We start from the raw sequence: 15,917 nt of genomic DNA on the forward strand, positions 1-15,917 counted from the left end.
AAAAAAATAAAGAATGTGGGATTTACAATACCGCCCGAATGCAGCTTAGATACGCTCCAGCACCCCCCCGCGACCCCAAAAGGGACAATCGGTAGAAAATGGATGGATGGATGGTTAGAGTGTCCGCCCTGACATCGGTAGGTTGGGAGTTCAAACCCCGGCCGAGTCACACCAAAGACAATAAAAATGGGACCCATTACCTCCCTGCTTGGCACTCAGCATCAAGGGTTGGAATTGGGGGTTAAATCACAAAAAATGATTCCCGGGCGCGGCCACCGCTGCTGCTCACTGCTCCTCTCACCTCCCAGGGGGGTTATCAAGGGTGATGGGTCAAATGCAGAGAATAATTTCGCCACACCTAGTGTGTGTGTGACAATCATTGGTACTTTAACTTATTTACAACATTAACTATGAAAGATAAAACACTGAATATTGACAACATATAAACGTCACACCCCATCTCCATCGACATATTTGACAATCAAGCGAAATGCAACAGAAATGCAACAAACACAGCGAAATATCAACGCGAAGGGTAAAAAAAACCCCACCTGCAATCTGATATATCTGATAGATCACTAAGCTTTAGAACTTTGTTGTAAAAATCTCCTTCTACGTCTGTCCCTGACATCCACATTTTTAGGTTCGCTCTGGAAACACTCTGTGGAAACGCTCCCCACCCACACTGCTTGGTGCCTCGTCTGAGCTGCTGTGACTCAGATTACCATAGTAACTAATTAGATTACCATAGTAACTAATTAGATTACCATAGTAACTAATTAGATTACCATAGTAACTAGTATATCATGCAAAAGTGCAAATTCCAACCATTGAGATACTTTGTATAGGTCATTTAAACACATCCCTGCACATCATAATGGCAGCTACAGTTTCCATCTTAAAGATCTAAAAAATTGATTTGGGAATGTCCGGCGGGCCAGATTGAAAAGCTTTACGGGCCGCATGTAGCCCCCGGGCCTTAATTTGCCCAGGTCTGGGTTAAACAGTAAAATGTAAACATTCAAAAATTCATGTTGTGTTCTTCAGTATGACTTTGTTAAGCGGGATAAAGCAAATATATCACAGTGTTGTGTTGAAGGCGCGTAGGAACATGGAGGCTCAGAAGGACAGCGACAAGGAGTCATGCATGAAATTACTTCATTAATCTTTCCATGATAGTCTGTCATTGTTTGGGTGGGATGGGTAGAGGGGTGGGGGGGGGGGGGTGTTGTACATGGTCCCCTTCAATAGATTTACACTATAGGTGGGCAGTAGAGATGCGCGGTTTGCGGACACAACCGCGGAGTCCGCGGATTATCCGCGGATCGGGCGGATGAAATTAAAAAAACTAAGATTTTATCCGCTCGCGGGTCGGGTCGGGCGGATTCATTTTTTTTTTTTTTTTTTTTTTTGCGGGTGGCAGTTAAACCAATTGGGAAATATATATACATAGTTAAATGTTGTTACCCACATACGAAAAACGAGCAGGCACCTGCTGCATATGCCACAACAGAAGAAAAAAAAAGAAAAGAGATGGACACTTTTACGGAGCGGAGAAGGGACGCCTCGCCGGGGTCCGGGACCGAGGCCCCTTCCCCCGAGAGGGCCCCACCGGGAGCCGTAGCTGAGGCGATCCGCGAGAAAGGCCCGACGCACGTCCAGGGTCACTACCGCGCCCACCGCACCGACACCCCGCCTCGTCCGCTTTCGCCGCGGCCGGCGTCACGCGCAGCAGGTAAGCAGCTTACCTGCCCGCCACCCCCGTGGCCGGGGGCTCGTAACATGGGTCACTCCGCGCGCTCCGCCCGCGCAGCTTACCTGCTTGCCACCCCTGTTGCCGGGGGCGCGTAACAGGGGTCACTCCGCGCGTAGTGAGCTCATGAAAGGGGTGGGGCTCACCCTGGTTGATATAGAGAGCAGGACGGTGGCCATGGAAGTTGGAACCCGCTAAGGAGTGTGTAACAACCCACCTGCCGAATCAACTAGCCCTGAAAATGGATGGCGCTGGAGCGTGGGCCCATATCTGGCCGTCGCCGGCAGCGAGACGCGCTTGGAGGTGCGCTCAGCGCGGCTCCCATATGATTGCGCACTGGTGTGCGTCTGGGTCGTGACAGCGTGGCACGCGAATGTCTGTGCATTGGATCAGTCTCCTTTCTTTAACAGGCAAAATCTTTATAACCTCACCATACCTGCCAACTTTTAAATCAGAAAAACCTAGTAGCCAGGGTCCAAGGGCCGCAGGCCCCGGTAGGTCCAGGACAAAGTCCTGGTGGAGGGTTCAGGGCTTCGCCCCCCGACGCAAAATGACTATTAGCATTCAGACAGGTTAAAATGTTGCTAAAACCATCACTTTTCTATCAGTCACAGTGACTTTTCAAAACAAAAATATTACAGCAAAAATCATATGGGTTGATTGACATGTTTATTCTGTAAGCTAACTTCAATAGTTTGAAATTATTTTGACAGTTAATGCCAGTTATCCTGTCAACCTTTCACAAGACTTCAATTTGTTAATTGAAAGTATAAATAGTATAAACACTTTTTACAGTATGTCGTGCTGTGAAATACAGCCGACAGGATTGCGCATGCATGGTGCAGGAGAACAAAGGACTTCTTTCATTTAAGGTTTGTGATAAACCATCAAACTCATTCGTTAAAAGGACTCTATAGTAATATAAAGCGAATTTTTCTGGACATTATCATGCAAGAAAAGTTTATTTTTGGGATCGCGATCACCGCGTAATGATTTTTAAAGGTTGCATTACATTATTAACTGTCCCATGTGATCAGCCAGTGCGATTGGAAGTCCATGCTCAATTATTGCCTCTGTAAATAAAACTTCGGCATTTATCACATCCAAAGAATCTGTTTGGGCGACGAAAAACGTTGAAAGTTTTCCACTTGTATCGCTAGCAACGGCATTAGACTTGTGTTTTTTTGTCCCAACGTGGTCTTTTACATCGCTAATTCCTCCGTGTCCGATCGAAAAATCTTGTCTGCACAAGGTGCAATTCGCGTAGTTTTCACCCTTTTTTTTAATTTTTTTATTAATATTAGATATATAACAACGGGCGGATGGTGGGCGGGTGCAGTTCTGCTCAAACGTTACATCGGGTGGATGGCGGATGGTTGACGACTTTCTGACGCGGTTGCGGATGAAATAATTGCCTATCCGCGCATCTCTAGTGGGCAGCAACTAAAACTATTGAAAATATGAGAGAGAGAAAAATTTTTTATTTTTTATTTTTTGTGGACATCGTAGCTCTGTTTCATAATTTAACTTACTAGTGTGATCTGTTGTGAACATAATGAAAATAATTACAAATACCTCTTCTGCTTTTCATCCGCCGCTCACAAAAGGGGGAAAAACTGTCAAAACCTGCCCCCCGACTGTGTTTCCAGTTCTATTATGTTTTGACTAATACACCACACGGTGGCCCTGTTATTAAACCTCATGAGTGGGATGGACTTGAAATGCCCCACACAGCTCGGTGCGCCACACGAAACTAACTTGAGGGTGTTTTGACGAATCAGCAAGACATTTGCTACACACTTTTATGGGACTGACAAGCACACGTGTGTAAAGTTTTGGCAAGATCTGTTGAAAAACATGGCCTCTTTCTAATGAACTTGTTTCAATTGTCAACTTTAGTGTGTTTCAGCCAAAATGTCCCCACAATGTAGGTTGGATTCATATACCTTAGAGCAGGGGTCCCCAAACTACGGCCCGCGGGCCAGATGCGGCCCGCCAGCGTCCAAAATCCGGCCCCGCGGGTAGTACCAAGTAAAAATAAAAAACTTTTTTTTATTTGAAAAAAAAAGTGTTTTAATTTTTAATTTTTTAAAAGTATTGTCCTTCCTAGCCTATCCATCAATCCATTTTCTACCGCTTGTTACTCTCAGGGTCTCAGAGCCGCTCTGGCAAAACATATTTGACGTAATTATGTACGTATGTAACACGCAAATTAGCTTTAGGTGTTGTTAACTAATAATAGCAATTTGGATAGTTTATGCTAGCTGTCAATGAGTGCATATTCTATCACTGGGGTCCCCAAACTACGGCCCGCGGGCCAGATACGGCCCGTCAGCGTCCAAAATCCGGCCCGCGGGTAGTCCAGAGTAAAAAAAAAAAAGGACTTTTTTTTTTTTAAATTATTGCCCTTTCTAGCCCATCCATCAATACATTTTCTATCGCTTGTTACTTTCGGGGTCTCCTAGCTGATCTGGCACATCATATTTTCTAATTATGTATTTTCCCATTGATAACGTGACGTCATCACGCTCGCACTCTTTCAGTCAATTAGTGCACGAGGGGAAAAAAATGGCAAAATCGTTGGGGAAACGTAAAATAGACTCAGAGTTTTTTAAACATCAGTGGACATATGACTTTTTTTTGTTCAGTGTAAGGAAAAGGCAATGTGTCTAATCTGCAATGAGACAGATTATATATATATATATATATATATATATATATATATATATATATATATATATATATATAAATATGTATATATATATATATATATATATATATATATATATATATATATATATATATATATATATATATATATATATATATATATATATATATATATATATATATATATATATATATATATAAATACATATATATATATATATATTATACTATATATAAAAAATCTATATCTAATATGTATATGATATAATATATATTATAAAAGCCCCTATATATATGGGTTGTACTTGTATAGCGCTTTTCTACCTTTTTTTTTTTAAGGAACTCAAAGCGCTTTGACACTATTTCCACATTTACCCATTCACACACACATTCACACACTGATGGCGGGAGCTGCCATATATATATATATATATATATATATATATAATATGTATATGATATAATATATATTATAAAAGCCCCTATATATATATATATATATATATCCCTATATATATATATATATATATATATCCCTATATATATCCCTATATATATACATACATACGTTAGGTCAGGAAAAAACCCAGAGGCTATTTCATCCCTACAAGCCTGTTTTGCAGATTTCCCTGCTCTTCAGGGGCTTTTATAATATATATTATATCATATACATATTAGATATAGATTTTATATATATATATATAGTAGATATATTTTTTATATTTATAATATAATATATAATAGATATAGATTTTAATATATATAATATATATTATAAACACCCCTGAAGAGAAGGCTGGTAGAGATGAAATGGCCTCTGTGTTTTTTCCTGACCTAACGTATATTCCGCTCTACCCCGGTATTGAGCACTGTATAACGGATAAACCACAGAAATATATAGCCCGACCCCCGGCCAAATGTTTTTCACCAAATGCGGCCCCCGGGTTAAAAATGTGGGGACCTCTGCTTTAGAGAACCAGTGTCCTCTACAATGGACATTTGTGTTACGCGTAACAGGGCTATTTTGCCCCGAAATGTGTAACTTTCACAAAAAAGAAATGGACCAAAATCAAACGTCCACTGCAGAGGACGCGGGTTCTCAGGAGGACGTAGAAAGACAAGACGTCCAGCATGCGGCCTTCTCAATGTCATAGCCATGGGGCGACATGCATGCATAGATTTCCCACATGGATGAGGTCTCCTCACCTGGAGTATACCCCCCCCCCCCACCCTCTCCCCCATCTACATAGGCGTTGTGTTCTCCCTGCAAAGTCAAACACACCCCCTAACTGCCTTTTAAGAAGACACACAGTGGCAGAGTGCGGGGAATAAACGAGCAGCGACTTAAGCCGTCATTGGGAATGAAGAGTGAGGAGGTGATGTTGGTGGGTGGGGGGGGTCTCATGAGGGACAGTTACCATATTGATTTCATAAATAAACAGAGATGGACATCGATCCTCTCCTGTTATTTTGCATTTCAATTACCGCCTGGAAACGTAACCTTCAAACGTCTGCTTCTTCTTCCTCTTCTTCTTCTTCTTCTTCGCCGACATAACATTGCAACTATAATCACCACTTGTCCACGCGCAGATTGTGACCCCCCCCGTATTCATTTTGAAGCAAATGTGCAAATGAGCCAACTTTGCATGGAGCTAATGCTATTAGCGCACGGCCTGCATCTCAAGTGAACGCCATGCAAATGAGGACTCGAGACCTCCGGGAGAAAGGAAAAATGGCGGCCTTTTGTGATGATACGCACCACTTCCTGTTTGCCACTTGATCAATAACACTAACTGATTGAGGAGAAGGCGGAGTCAGGCTTTGTATTTAAACGTTCTTGCACACATCTACATCCTAGTGAGTCCTTCACACACACACACACACACACACACACACACACACACACACACACACACACACACACACACACACACACACACACACACACACACACACACACACACACACACACACACACACACACGTTGTCTGAAGGTGATATCTATATGAAGTGAAGAAGGGAGGAGGGTCTTCATGACAGGGAAATAAGTTATTCCACCTGTGATGCTGTCAGACACACACACACACACACACACACACACACACACACACACACACGCACACGCACACGCACACGCACACGCACACGCACACGCACACGCACACTCAGGATGCGTAACTGTCTAAAAATGTATCGTGCTGAAGAAGGTGGAAAAAAAAAACATTTATTTTATTCGATTCATTAAATTGAATATAAATTAATTATTGTTATGATATCAATATTTTTAGGAATATTTGCGAGTTCATTACTTTTGACTCTGCTGGTAGTACTACTAAGTATGTTTTATGTTTTGAGATGCACTATTTATCTAATAGAAAACATTATTATTTTGCAAAAAATGTTTCCTTGCGGTAACGTTTTAGGAGATCAAAAAAGAATGAAAATCGTTTAAAATGTTTTTATTATAGTGATGATCATGATTATATATATATATATATATATATATATATATATATATATATATATATATATATATATATGATTACTTTAAAAAAATGCTTGTTATTATTGTGAAGATGATATATATAATCACAATAATAAAAACATTAAAAACGTTTTATTATTGTGATGATCATGATTTTATATATATATATATATATATATATATATATATATATATATATATATATATATACATGATTACTTTAAAAAAAAGTTTGTTATTATTGTGAAGATGATATATATATAATCACAATAATGAAAACATTTAAAAAAAGTTTTTATTATTGTGATGATCATGATTTTATATATATATATATATATATATATATATATATATATATATATATATATATATATATATATATATATATATATATATATATATGATTAATTTAAAAAATGTTGTTATTATCGTGAAGATGATATATATATAATCACAATAATAAAAACATTTAAAAACATGTTATTATTATGATGATATAATTACTTTCCCCCCTTGTTTTTATACTATTTGAACATGAATTCCGCCAGACTAACTTTTTGTTGGCTCAACAAAGTTTGATTTCATTTAATTTCAACACAGTTTTGGAACTTTATTGTATTATTATGTACTATTAATTGTATCATGTTATTGATATCAGTAGTATTATTATTGTTATTATTATTATTATTATAAGTTAAACACATTTTTTTGGGCTGTGTATATATTTTTAAGCTATATTTTTTAACATGATTTACTTAAAAAAAAAAAAAAAAAGTTCAGTTTGATTTAATTTCAGCAATATTTTTTAAATTCATTGCTGTTGTGGTGACCTAACGATGCACAGATAAACGACATTTGGACAAAATCTAAAAAAAAAATAAAAAGATTGCTTGCAGGAAAAATGCCTTTAAACACCGACGTGCCCTTTAGCAAGGCTTTGTCGCTTACTCGTCTCTATTCATGAACACATGCAGTGCAGTATGCGTGAATATAAAAAAAAAAGTTTAAAAAAAAAAGTACAATATTTTGATTCATTTAGTCCACTAAGTGATGCAATAAAATATTTTTCTGCCCTAAAACAGCATTTTTTTGGTGGCAAATTCAATAGCTTACAGTAAAACAACATAAAATTAATTATTAGTGTAATTAGATTTTTGTGTCACATTTAGAAGTGTAATTAAGTTCAATTTCCTGTGAGCAGTGATTTGGAGGAACATGCTTGTCATTCTTATTATTCATTTGAAAAAATACGAAAATACAAAAACACCCCAAAAAACTTAAGCGTTTTTTTTAAGTGAAAAGTTGTGTAGCATACACAGTATAATAAGTACAGTATGTGCAATAATACAAAATAATATAAATACTGTAGATGGTGTTTTTCTTGTCGCACACATTGAAGTATCACCATCATACGACGCCACTGAATTTAGAAACCATCTGTGTGATACTTTGGTATCACATTTGTTGTATGACTATTTGTGTGTGTGTGTGTGTGTGTGTGTGTGCGAGTATGTGTGTGCGTGTGCCACCACTTATGCTGACGACCCCTGTGGGAATACAGATGAAACGATCGGATATATGGGCGCAAACTAAATAAAAACTACTTTCTGCAAGAATGGTGGTGAAATGATGTTGACACTGTCACACCTTTGCCTCGTATATCATGTCAAATGTAAAATATAAATATTTTAAAATAAATATGTTAATTTATTAAAAAAACAAAAACAAACAAAAAAAAAAACGGTCAAAAATATGCATTTGAAATAATTTCAATAATTAAGAAAATTAGTAATTAAGTGTTCGTCAAAATATTTTTAATCAGCTTCTTTTCATGTCAAAAGGTTTAAAGTATGATACATCATAATAAAAAAAATGCACACATTTGAAATGTATTATATTTTAAACCAACTTTGCATGTCTATTAATTCCTAAAAATATTCTGTCCTTTCAATTTGGAAATAAGATAAACCAACATTAATCATGATATGTACAGTATGCATATACGCAATGATGTTTTTGCGGTACTTTGCGTCGATTTTTATACATTTAGCTAAAGTGTCAGATTGTAAATGCTTTTATTTTAGGGTTTTATTGCGTCGATTTTTATACATTTAGCTAAAGTGTCAGATTGTAAATGCTTTTATTTTAGGGTTTTATTAACATAACATATTGTAATAATACTATTAGATTACATACTACATGTGCTGTCTGTGTATACAGTACTTTTATCCCAGTTTGCTGCTACTTAACACAACATATTCATAATACACATTCATAGAAAAACTAAAATATTATACATACATTTTTATGGTGTAATAGCAGTTTTTTTTACAAGCTTTTCAAACGTGACCCAAATTGGCCCCTGAATGAACAGAGACAACCTCCTGGGGCATAGTCACATACTGTATTAGTTATTACCTACAATCACAAGCCACAACATTAGGTATACCTAATTCTTACATAATGCTCAGTTTTCATTGGGTTATTCTATCAACAACATGTTGACTATGATGGCTGTCGTCTGCAGCTCTAATGCATCATACTTAAGAGTATTTCTAATATTTTGCAATACTAGGATAAAAAAATAGCATAATGCATTGCAGTATATAGAGATGAACAACACATGTACAGTAAGCATGTATGTAAACACAGGCAACTTTACTTGTCCTATACATAGGTTTTAGAACCATGTAGCCTCCAATAAAGGCAACAGGTGTGTATTAAATGCAGTTTTATGGCCCAGAAAAGAGCATTTTAGAGTTGAGTTTCATTTTTCCTCAAAACAAATTTTTAATGCTTTGAAAAACTGCTATTAAGTAAAACAAAACACTTCATAAGTATTATTTATAGGTGCTATGGAATATGCATGAATGGGTCCCACTATAGTGAGGCTTTTACCAGGCAGAAATATATATAAAAAAGTTATTGTCAACATTCCATCTAAAATACCTCGTAAATTCACACAAATAATTGCAATTAAACTGAAAAACGGGAATTATTTGGCTTAAAGCCCTCTGGCGAAAAGTCCTACTCTTGCTAATTAGCTGTAATTGGCCAGCAAAAAGGCTTATAATAAACGAACAATACATCAACCGGAAAAAAAAACTACATTTAGAGGATTTCCACGTCTGTTTTGGTTTTTGCCGCGTCTTAGTCGGACTGTTCATAATTAACAGCCGTGTAAAAAGTGCCCAATCCCTTTTAGAGATTAACATTTAAGAGGATCCCACGAAAAGGGGTCTTGCTGGCAAAAGACTCGTTTGCATGCAACGCCGCAGCCGAGCTACTTACTGTCACTGACATGCATTATTTCTGGTGTTGGCCAAACTCATGAAACTATGTGGAAAACTTTCTTCATTTTATGCCCTGGATGGGAATTTGCGCATGCTCGAAGATATTGTGGGATGGATACTTAAGCCCGGATCCTGATGCAAAGTGGGACAGCTGCAGGGGGCAACAGTCCCAATGCAGTTTCGATCCCCTTCCAGTCCCATGATGGACATGGGAGCAGATATTCAACAAGGTGACGCTTATTTATTGAGTTGGTATTAGTTTAGAGGGGATTAGGATGTACTTACTGGTTATGGTAGCAGAGCGCGTCAGGGATGCAGAGTTCGGAAACATCCATCAGTCCAGGTTAAGCATTCCAGATGTTGAGGGAGAGAGAAAGAGAAAGGTCGGAGGAGGAGGAGCTCACTTCTCCGGTCTCACATCATCTTGCACTCAATGTTGCTCAGGTCTTCCTGGGTGCTGGTAACCCCCGACCTCTACCCATCGCCCCCGTGTGACCCGGAAAACTTCAGCAAGGCTGCAGGAGAAGGAGATGGTAATAGTGGAGATGGATGGATGGATGCAGGAGTAGAAGAAGAAATATAGATAGAGAGAGAGAGAGAGAGAGAGAGAGAGAGAGAGAGAGAGAGCATACCAGGAGAAGGTTAGGAAGGATTGAGTCTCCATTGAAGCAAAGGGGGTGCTATAAGAACAAGGGGGCGTGGCTTGGAGGCATATGGTGCACCTGCTATTGGTCCTCACCGAGGAGGGCTGTCCTGATGGCGGCCAATGCGGTAGAGGCGGGTGGATGGCGGCGTTTGGGCGGGCGAATGCAGCCTGCAGTCATTGACAGGGGAGCGCTGCAAGAAGCACAAACACACATTTCCAAAAGGTGTTTACAAGTCAGACGCACGTCCTGAGACTTTAAAGCGGACTGTTTACGGGGGCTCAGCGCCAGCTTAGCGCGGCTAAAGGGTTCTATGTGTGCACTTTTCCACGCGCCTTTCCTTTAAAGCAACAGCAGCTGCTTCCCACAGTGGCTCAGCATCACGCCGCTAAGTAGGAATAGGGAGGAGAGAGGGCAGGTTTAGCCGGTCCCTGAAGGATGCAGCGGGCAGGAAACTTAAGAGTCTTCACAGTCCTCCGGCAGGAATGACGACAGCTGGGGCCCTCGCCGGCTTCCAGGGTTTCGACCTCAGTAATTGTCTTTTCCTACAAGTGTGCAAGCGTAAAAAGAAGTGAACCGTTGGTAATGTGGCGAAACTCCACTGACTTGTTTCTAAGATACTTAAATGTCATACAAGTGTGAAAAGACGTGCTATAACAACAACGTATGCTTTTGCAACCATGGTTGGGTTGGAAAACACTTCTTCCTGCACAAAACCCCCCCACCCCCCCCCAAAAAAACACTTAACATTTTCAGTACATAATTGTACAAGTGTTTGCAAGTACAAAACCCAAAACCAGTGAAGTTGGCACGTTGTGTAATTTGTAATTAAAAACAGAATACAATGATTTGCAAATCCTTTTCAAATTATATTCAATTGACTGCAAAGACAAGATATTTCATGTTCGAATTGAGGAACTAATTTTCTTTTTTGTTGCAAATAATCATTAACTTAGAATTTAATGGCAGCAACACATTGCAAAAAAGTTGGCACAGGGGCATTTTTACCACTGTGTTACATGGCCTTTCCTTTTAACAACACTCAGAAATGTTTGGGAACTGAGGAGACCAATTTTTGAAGCTTCTCAGGTGGAATTCTTTCCCATTCTTGCTTGATGTACAGCTTAAGTTGTTCAACAGTCCGGGGGTCTCGGTTGTGGTATTTTAGGCTTCATAATGCGCCACACATTTTCAATGGGAGACAGATCTGGACTACAGGCAGGCAAGTCTAGTACCCGCACTCTTTTACTACGAAGCCACACTTTTGTAACACGTGGCTTGGCATTGCCTTGCTGAAATAAGCAGGGGCGTCCATGATAACGTTGCTTGGATGGCAACATATGTTGCTCCAAAACCTGTATGTACCTTTCAGCATTAATGGTGCCTTCACAGATGTGTAAGTTACCCATGCTTTTCGCACTAATACACCCCCATACCATCACAGATGCTGGCTTTAGAACTTTGCGCCTATAACAATCCGGATGGTTCTTTTCCTCTTTGTTCCGGAGGACACGACGTCCACAGTTTCCGAAAACAATTTTAAATGTGGACTCGTCAGACTACAGAACACTTTCCTACTTTGCATCAGTCCATCTTAGATGAGCTCGGGGACCAGCGAAGCCGGCGGCGTTTCTGGGTGTTGTTGATTTTGTTTTATTCACGATTTAAACAATGTGCCAACTTGGTTTTGGGTTTTGTAATTTTTTTGTCACACTTAAATGCAACAGTTTTAACTGCTACAAAATATGTATAACAAAAAAAACCTCTCTTAGTACACACTGTACACATAAAGTTGTACCTCTACCAAGGGGTTATGTAATCGTAGCCATTGGTTTGTCTGTCAGATGAGTGTTTCTTAACCAGGGCCACGAGTGACCTTTAGCGGGCCGCCAAAAAACATTTTTTTCTCAGCTGCGGTTCGTATGGGCCGCAGAGGTACTCAGGTGTAATACAGTTTTCCACCACTTGTGGCAGTAATAACAATAGCAAACAGACAGAAGAAGTATGGTGCTCAAATCATAGGGAAGTTTCTTAAGCACAAAAATGATGACTAAAGTGGAGAAGTTGTATTTTCTTTATCACTTTAATTTTATTGACAGTTGAGAAACATTGACATTATTCTCATTTATTATTAATAAGTTATAATTTATTTATTTTAGCAGTTTTTATGAGTCCTTTCTTATTGCAGTATATTTGATTAGTATTTATTTTTGTAGTCAGCCTGACCTAAGCCTTGTTAATAATATCCGTGCGATTAACAAATGCTTCCATATCGTTTGAAAAGGTTTATCCTGTTAAACCAGTGCTTTTCAATTATTTTCTGTTAAGTATACCTCCACATAACATTGTACGCTGATTAACATTAAAGGAAACAACACACCGTCTTTTCCTCGTCTCCCGCCGTGGTTACAGTGAAGCCAAGTGCTACATATGCTTCGTCATATTCCGGTACGGCAAAAAAAAGCATGTTACCCGATGGGAATCGCGTCTCCACGGGGGGCCCGCCCCACTTTTTGAGAAGGATTGTGTTAAAACTACAAACTCCAAAACCAGTGAAGTTGGCACATTGTGTAAATGGTAAATAAAAACAGAATACAATGATTTGCAAATCCTTTCCATCCTATATTCAATTGAATGCACCGTGAAGACAAGATACTTAATGTTCGAACTGGAAACTTTTGTTATTTTTTTGCAAATATTAGCTCATTTGGAATTTGATGCCTGCAACATGTTTCAAAAACGCTAGCACAAGTGGCAAAAAAGACTGAGAAAGTTGAGGAATGCTCACTAAACACTTATTTGGAACATCCCACAGGTGGACAGGCTAATTGGGTGCCTTGATTGGGTATAAAAGCAGCTTCCATGAAATGCTCAGTCATTCACAAACAAGGATGGAGCGAGGGTCACCACTTTGTCAACAAATGCGTGAGCAAATTGTGGAACATTTTAAGAACAACATTTCTCAACGAGCGATTGCGAGGAATTCAGGGATTTCACCATCTATCCATCCATCCATCCATCCATCTTCTTCCGCTTATCCGAGGTCGGGTCGCGGGGGCAGCAGCCTAAGCAGGGAAGCCCAGACTTCCCTCTCCCCAGCCACTTCGTCCAGCTCCTCCCGGTGGATCCCGAGGCGTTCCCAGGCCAGCCGGGAGACATAGTCTTCCCAACGTGTCCTGGGTCTTCCCCGTGGCCTCCTACCGGTCGGACGTGCCCGAAACACCTCCCGAGGGAGGCGTTCGGGTGGCATCCTGACCAGATGCCCGAACCACCTCATCTGGCTCCTCTCGATATGGAGGAGCAGCGGCTTTACTTTGAGCTCCCCCCGGATGGCAGAGCTTCTCACCCTATCTCTAAGGGAGAGCCCCGCCACCCGGCGGAGGAAACTCATTTCGGCCGCTTGTACCCGTGATCTTGTCCTTTCGGTCATGACCCAAAGCTCATGACCATAGGTGAGGATGGGAACGTAGATCGACCGGTAAATCGAGAGCTTTGCCTTCTGGCTCAGCTCCTTCTTCACCACAACGGATCGATACAGCGTCCGCATTACTGAAGATGCCGCACCGATCCGCCTGTCGATCTCACGATCCACTCTTCCCTCACTCGTGAACAAGACTCCGAGGTACTTGAACTCCTCCACTTGGGGCAAGATCTCCTCCCCAACCCGGAGATGGCACTCCACCCTTTTCCGGGCGAGAACCATGGACTCGGATTTGGAGGTGCTGATTCTCATCCCAGTCGCTTCACACTCGGCTGCGAACCGATCCAGTGAGAGCTGAAGATCTTGGCCAGATGAAGCCATCAGGACCACATCATCTGCAAAAAGCAGAGACCTAATCCTGCAGCCACCAAACCAGATACCCTCAACGCCCTGACTGCGCCTAGAAATTCTGTCCATAAAGGTTATGAACAGAATCGGTGACAAAGGGCAGCCCTGGCGGAGTCCAACCCTCACTGGAAACGTGTCCGACTTACTGCCGGCAATGCGGACCAAGCTCTGACACCGATTATACAGGGAGCGAACCGCCACAATAAGACAGTCCGTTCACCATCTACGGTCCGTAATATCATCACAAGGTTCAGAGAATCTGGAGAAATCATTGCACGCAAGCGGCTAAGCCCGTCACCTTCGATCCCTCAGGCGGTACTGCATCAAAAAGCGACATCAGTGTGTAAAGGATATCACCACATGGGCTCAGGAACACTTCAGAAAACCACTGTCAGTAACTTCAGTTAGTCGCTACATCTGTAAGTGCAAGTTAAAACTAGAGATGTCGGCCTGCCGATATTATCGGCCGATATATGCGTTAAAATGTAATATCGGAAATTATCGGTATCGGCATACTTGCCAACCTTGAGACCTCCGATTTCGGGGGGGGGTGGTTGAGAGGGGGAGGAGTGTATTTACAGCTAGAATTCACCAAGTCAAGTATTTCATATATATACATATAAGAAATACTTGACTTTCAGTGAATTCTAGCTATATATATATATATATATATATATATATATATATATATATATATATATATATATGTATGTGTGTATATACATATATATATATATATATATATATATATATATATATATATATATATATATATATATATATATAAAAAGAAATACTTGAATTTCAGTGTTCATTTATTTACACATATACACACAGATAACACTCATCTACTCATTGTTGAGTTAAGGGTTGAATTGTCCATCCTTGTTTTATTCTCTGTCACTACTTTTCCAACCATGCTGAACACCCTCTCTGATGACGCATTCTGCTTCGTCACCTTGTTGTGTGCGCAGTTGTGCACTGCACTCTCTAAAAGCTGTAGATATTAATGTCACATATGCATGTACAGTACTGGGGTGAGTTTTTCCTTGCCCTTATGTGGGCTTTGTACCGAGGATGTCGTTGTGGCTTGCGCAGCCCTTTGAGACACTTGTGATTTAGGGCTATATAAATAAACATTGATTGATTGATTGATGGCAGTATTGTCCTGTTTAAGACTGTCACAACATTGCTGTTTACGGCAGACAAAAACATGACTGCTGTTGTTGTGTGTTGTTGCCG

The 15,917-nt window shown here is 40.0% G+C and overlaps 1 protein-coding gene across 1 annotated transcript in view; it reads right to left on the bottom strand.

Moving 5' to 3' along the window:
- The window catches only part of LOC133576551 (steroid hormone receptor ERR2-like), a 415,815-nt gene that overhangs the window by 124,274 nt on the left and 275,624 nt on the right, over positions 1-15,917 (bottom strand). The window contains exons 4-5 of the mRNA XM_061929856.1: positions 10,925-11,039; positions 10,488-10,717 (exon numbers count right to left, since the gene is read on the bottom strand). Of these exons, the coding sequence (XP_061785840.1) occupies positions 10,488-10,537 (50 nt within the window). The 5' untranslated portion in view covers positions 10,538-10,717; positions 10,925-11,039. The remainder of the gene's footprint in view (positions 1-10,487; positions 10,718-10,924; positions 11,040-15,917) is intronic.

The sequence above is a fragment of the Nerophis lumbriciformis genome, linkage group LG34 (assembly GCF_033978685.3).
Source record: "Nerophis lumbriciformis linkage group LG34, RoL_Nlum_v2.1, whole genome shotgun sequence".
Lineage (NCBI taxonomy): Eukaryota > Metazoa > Chordata > Actinopteri > Syngnathiformes > Syngnathidae > Nerophis > Nerophis lumbriciformis.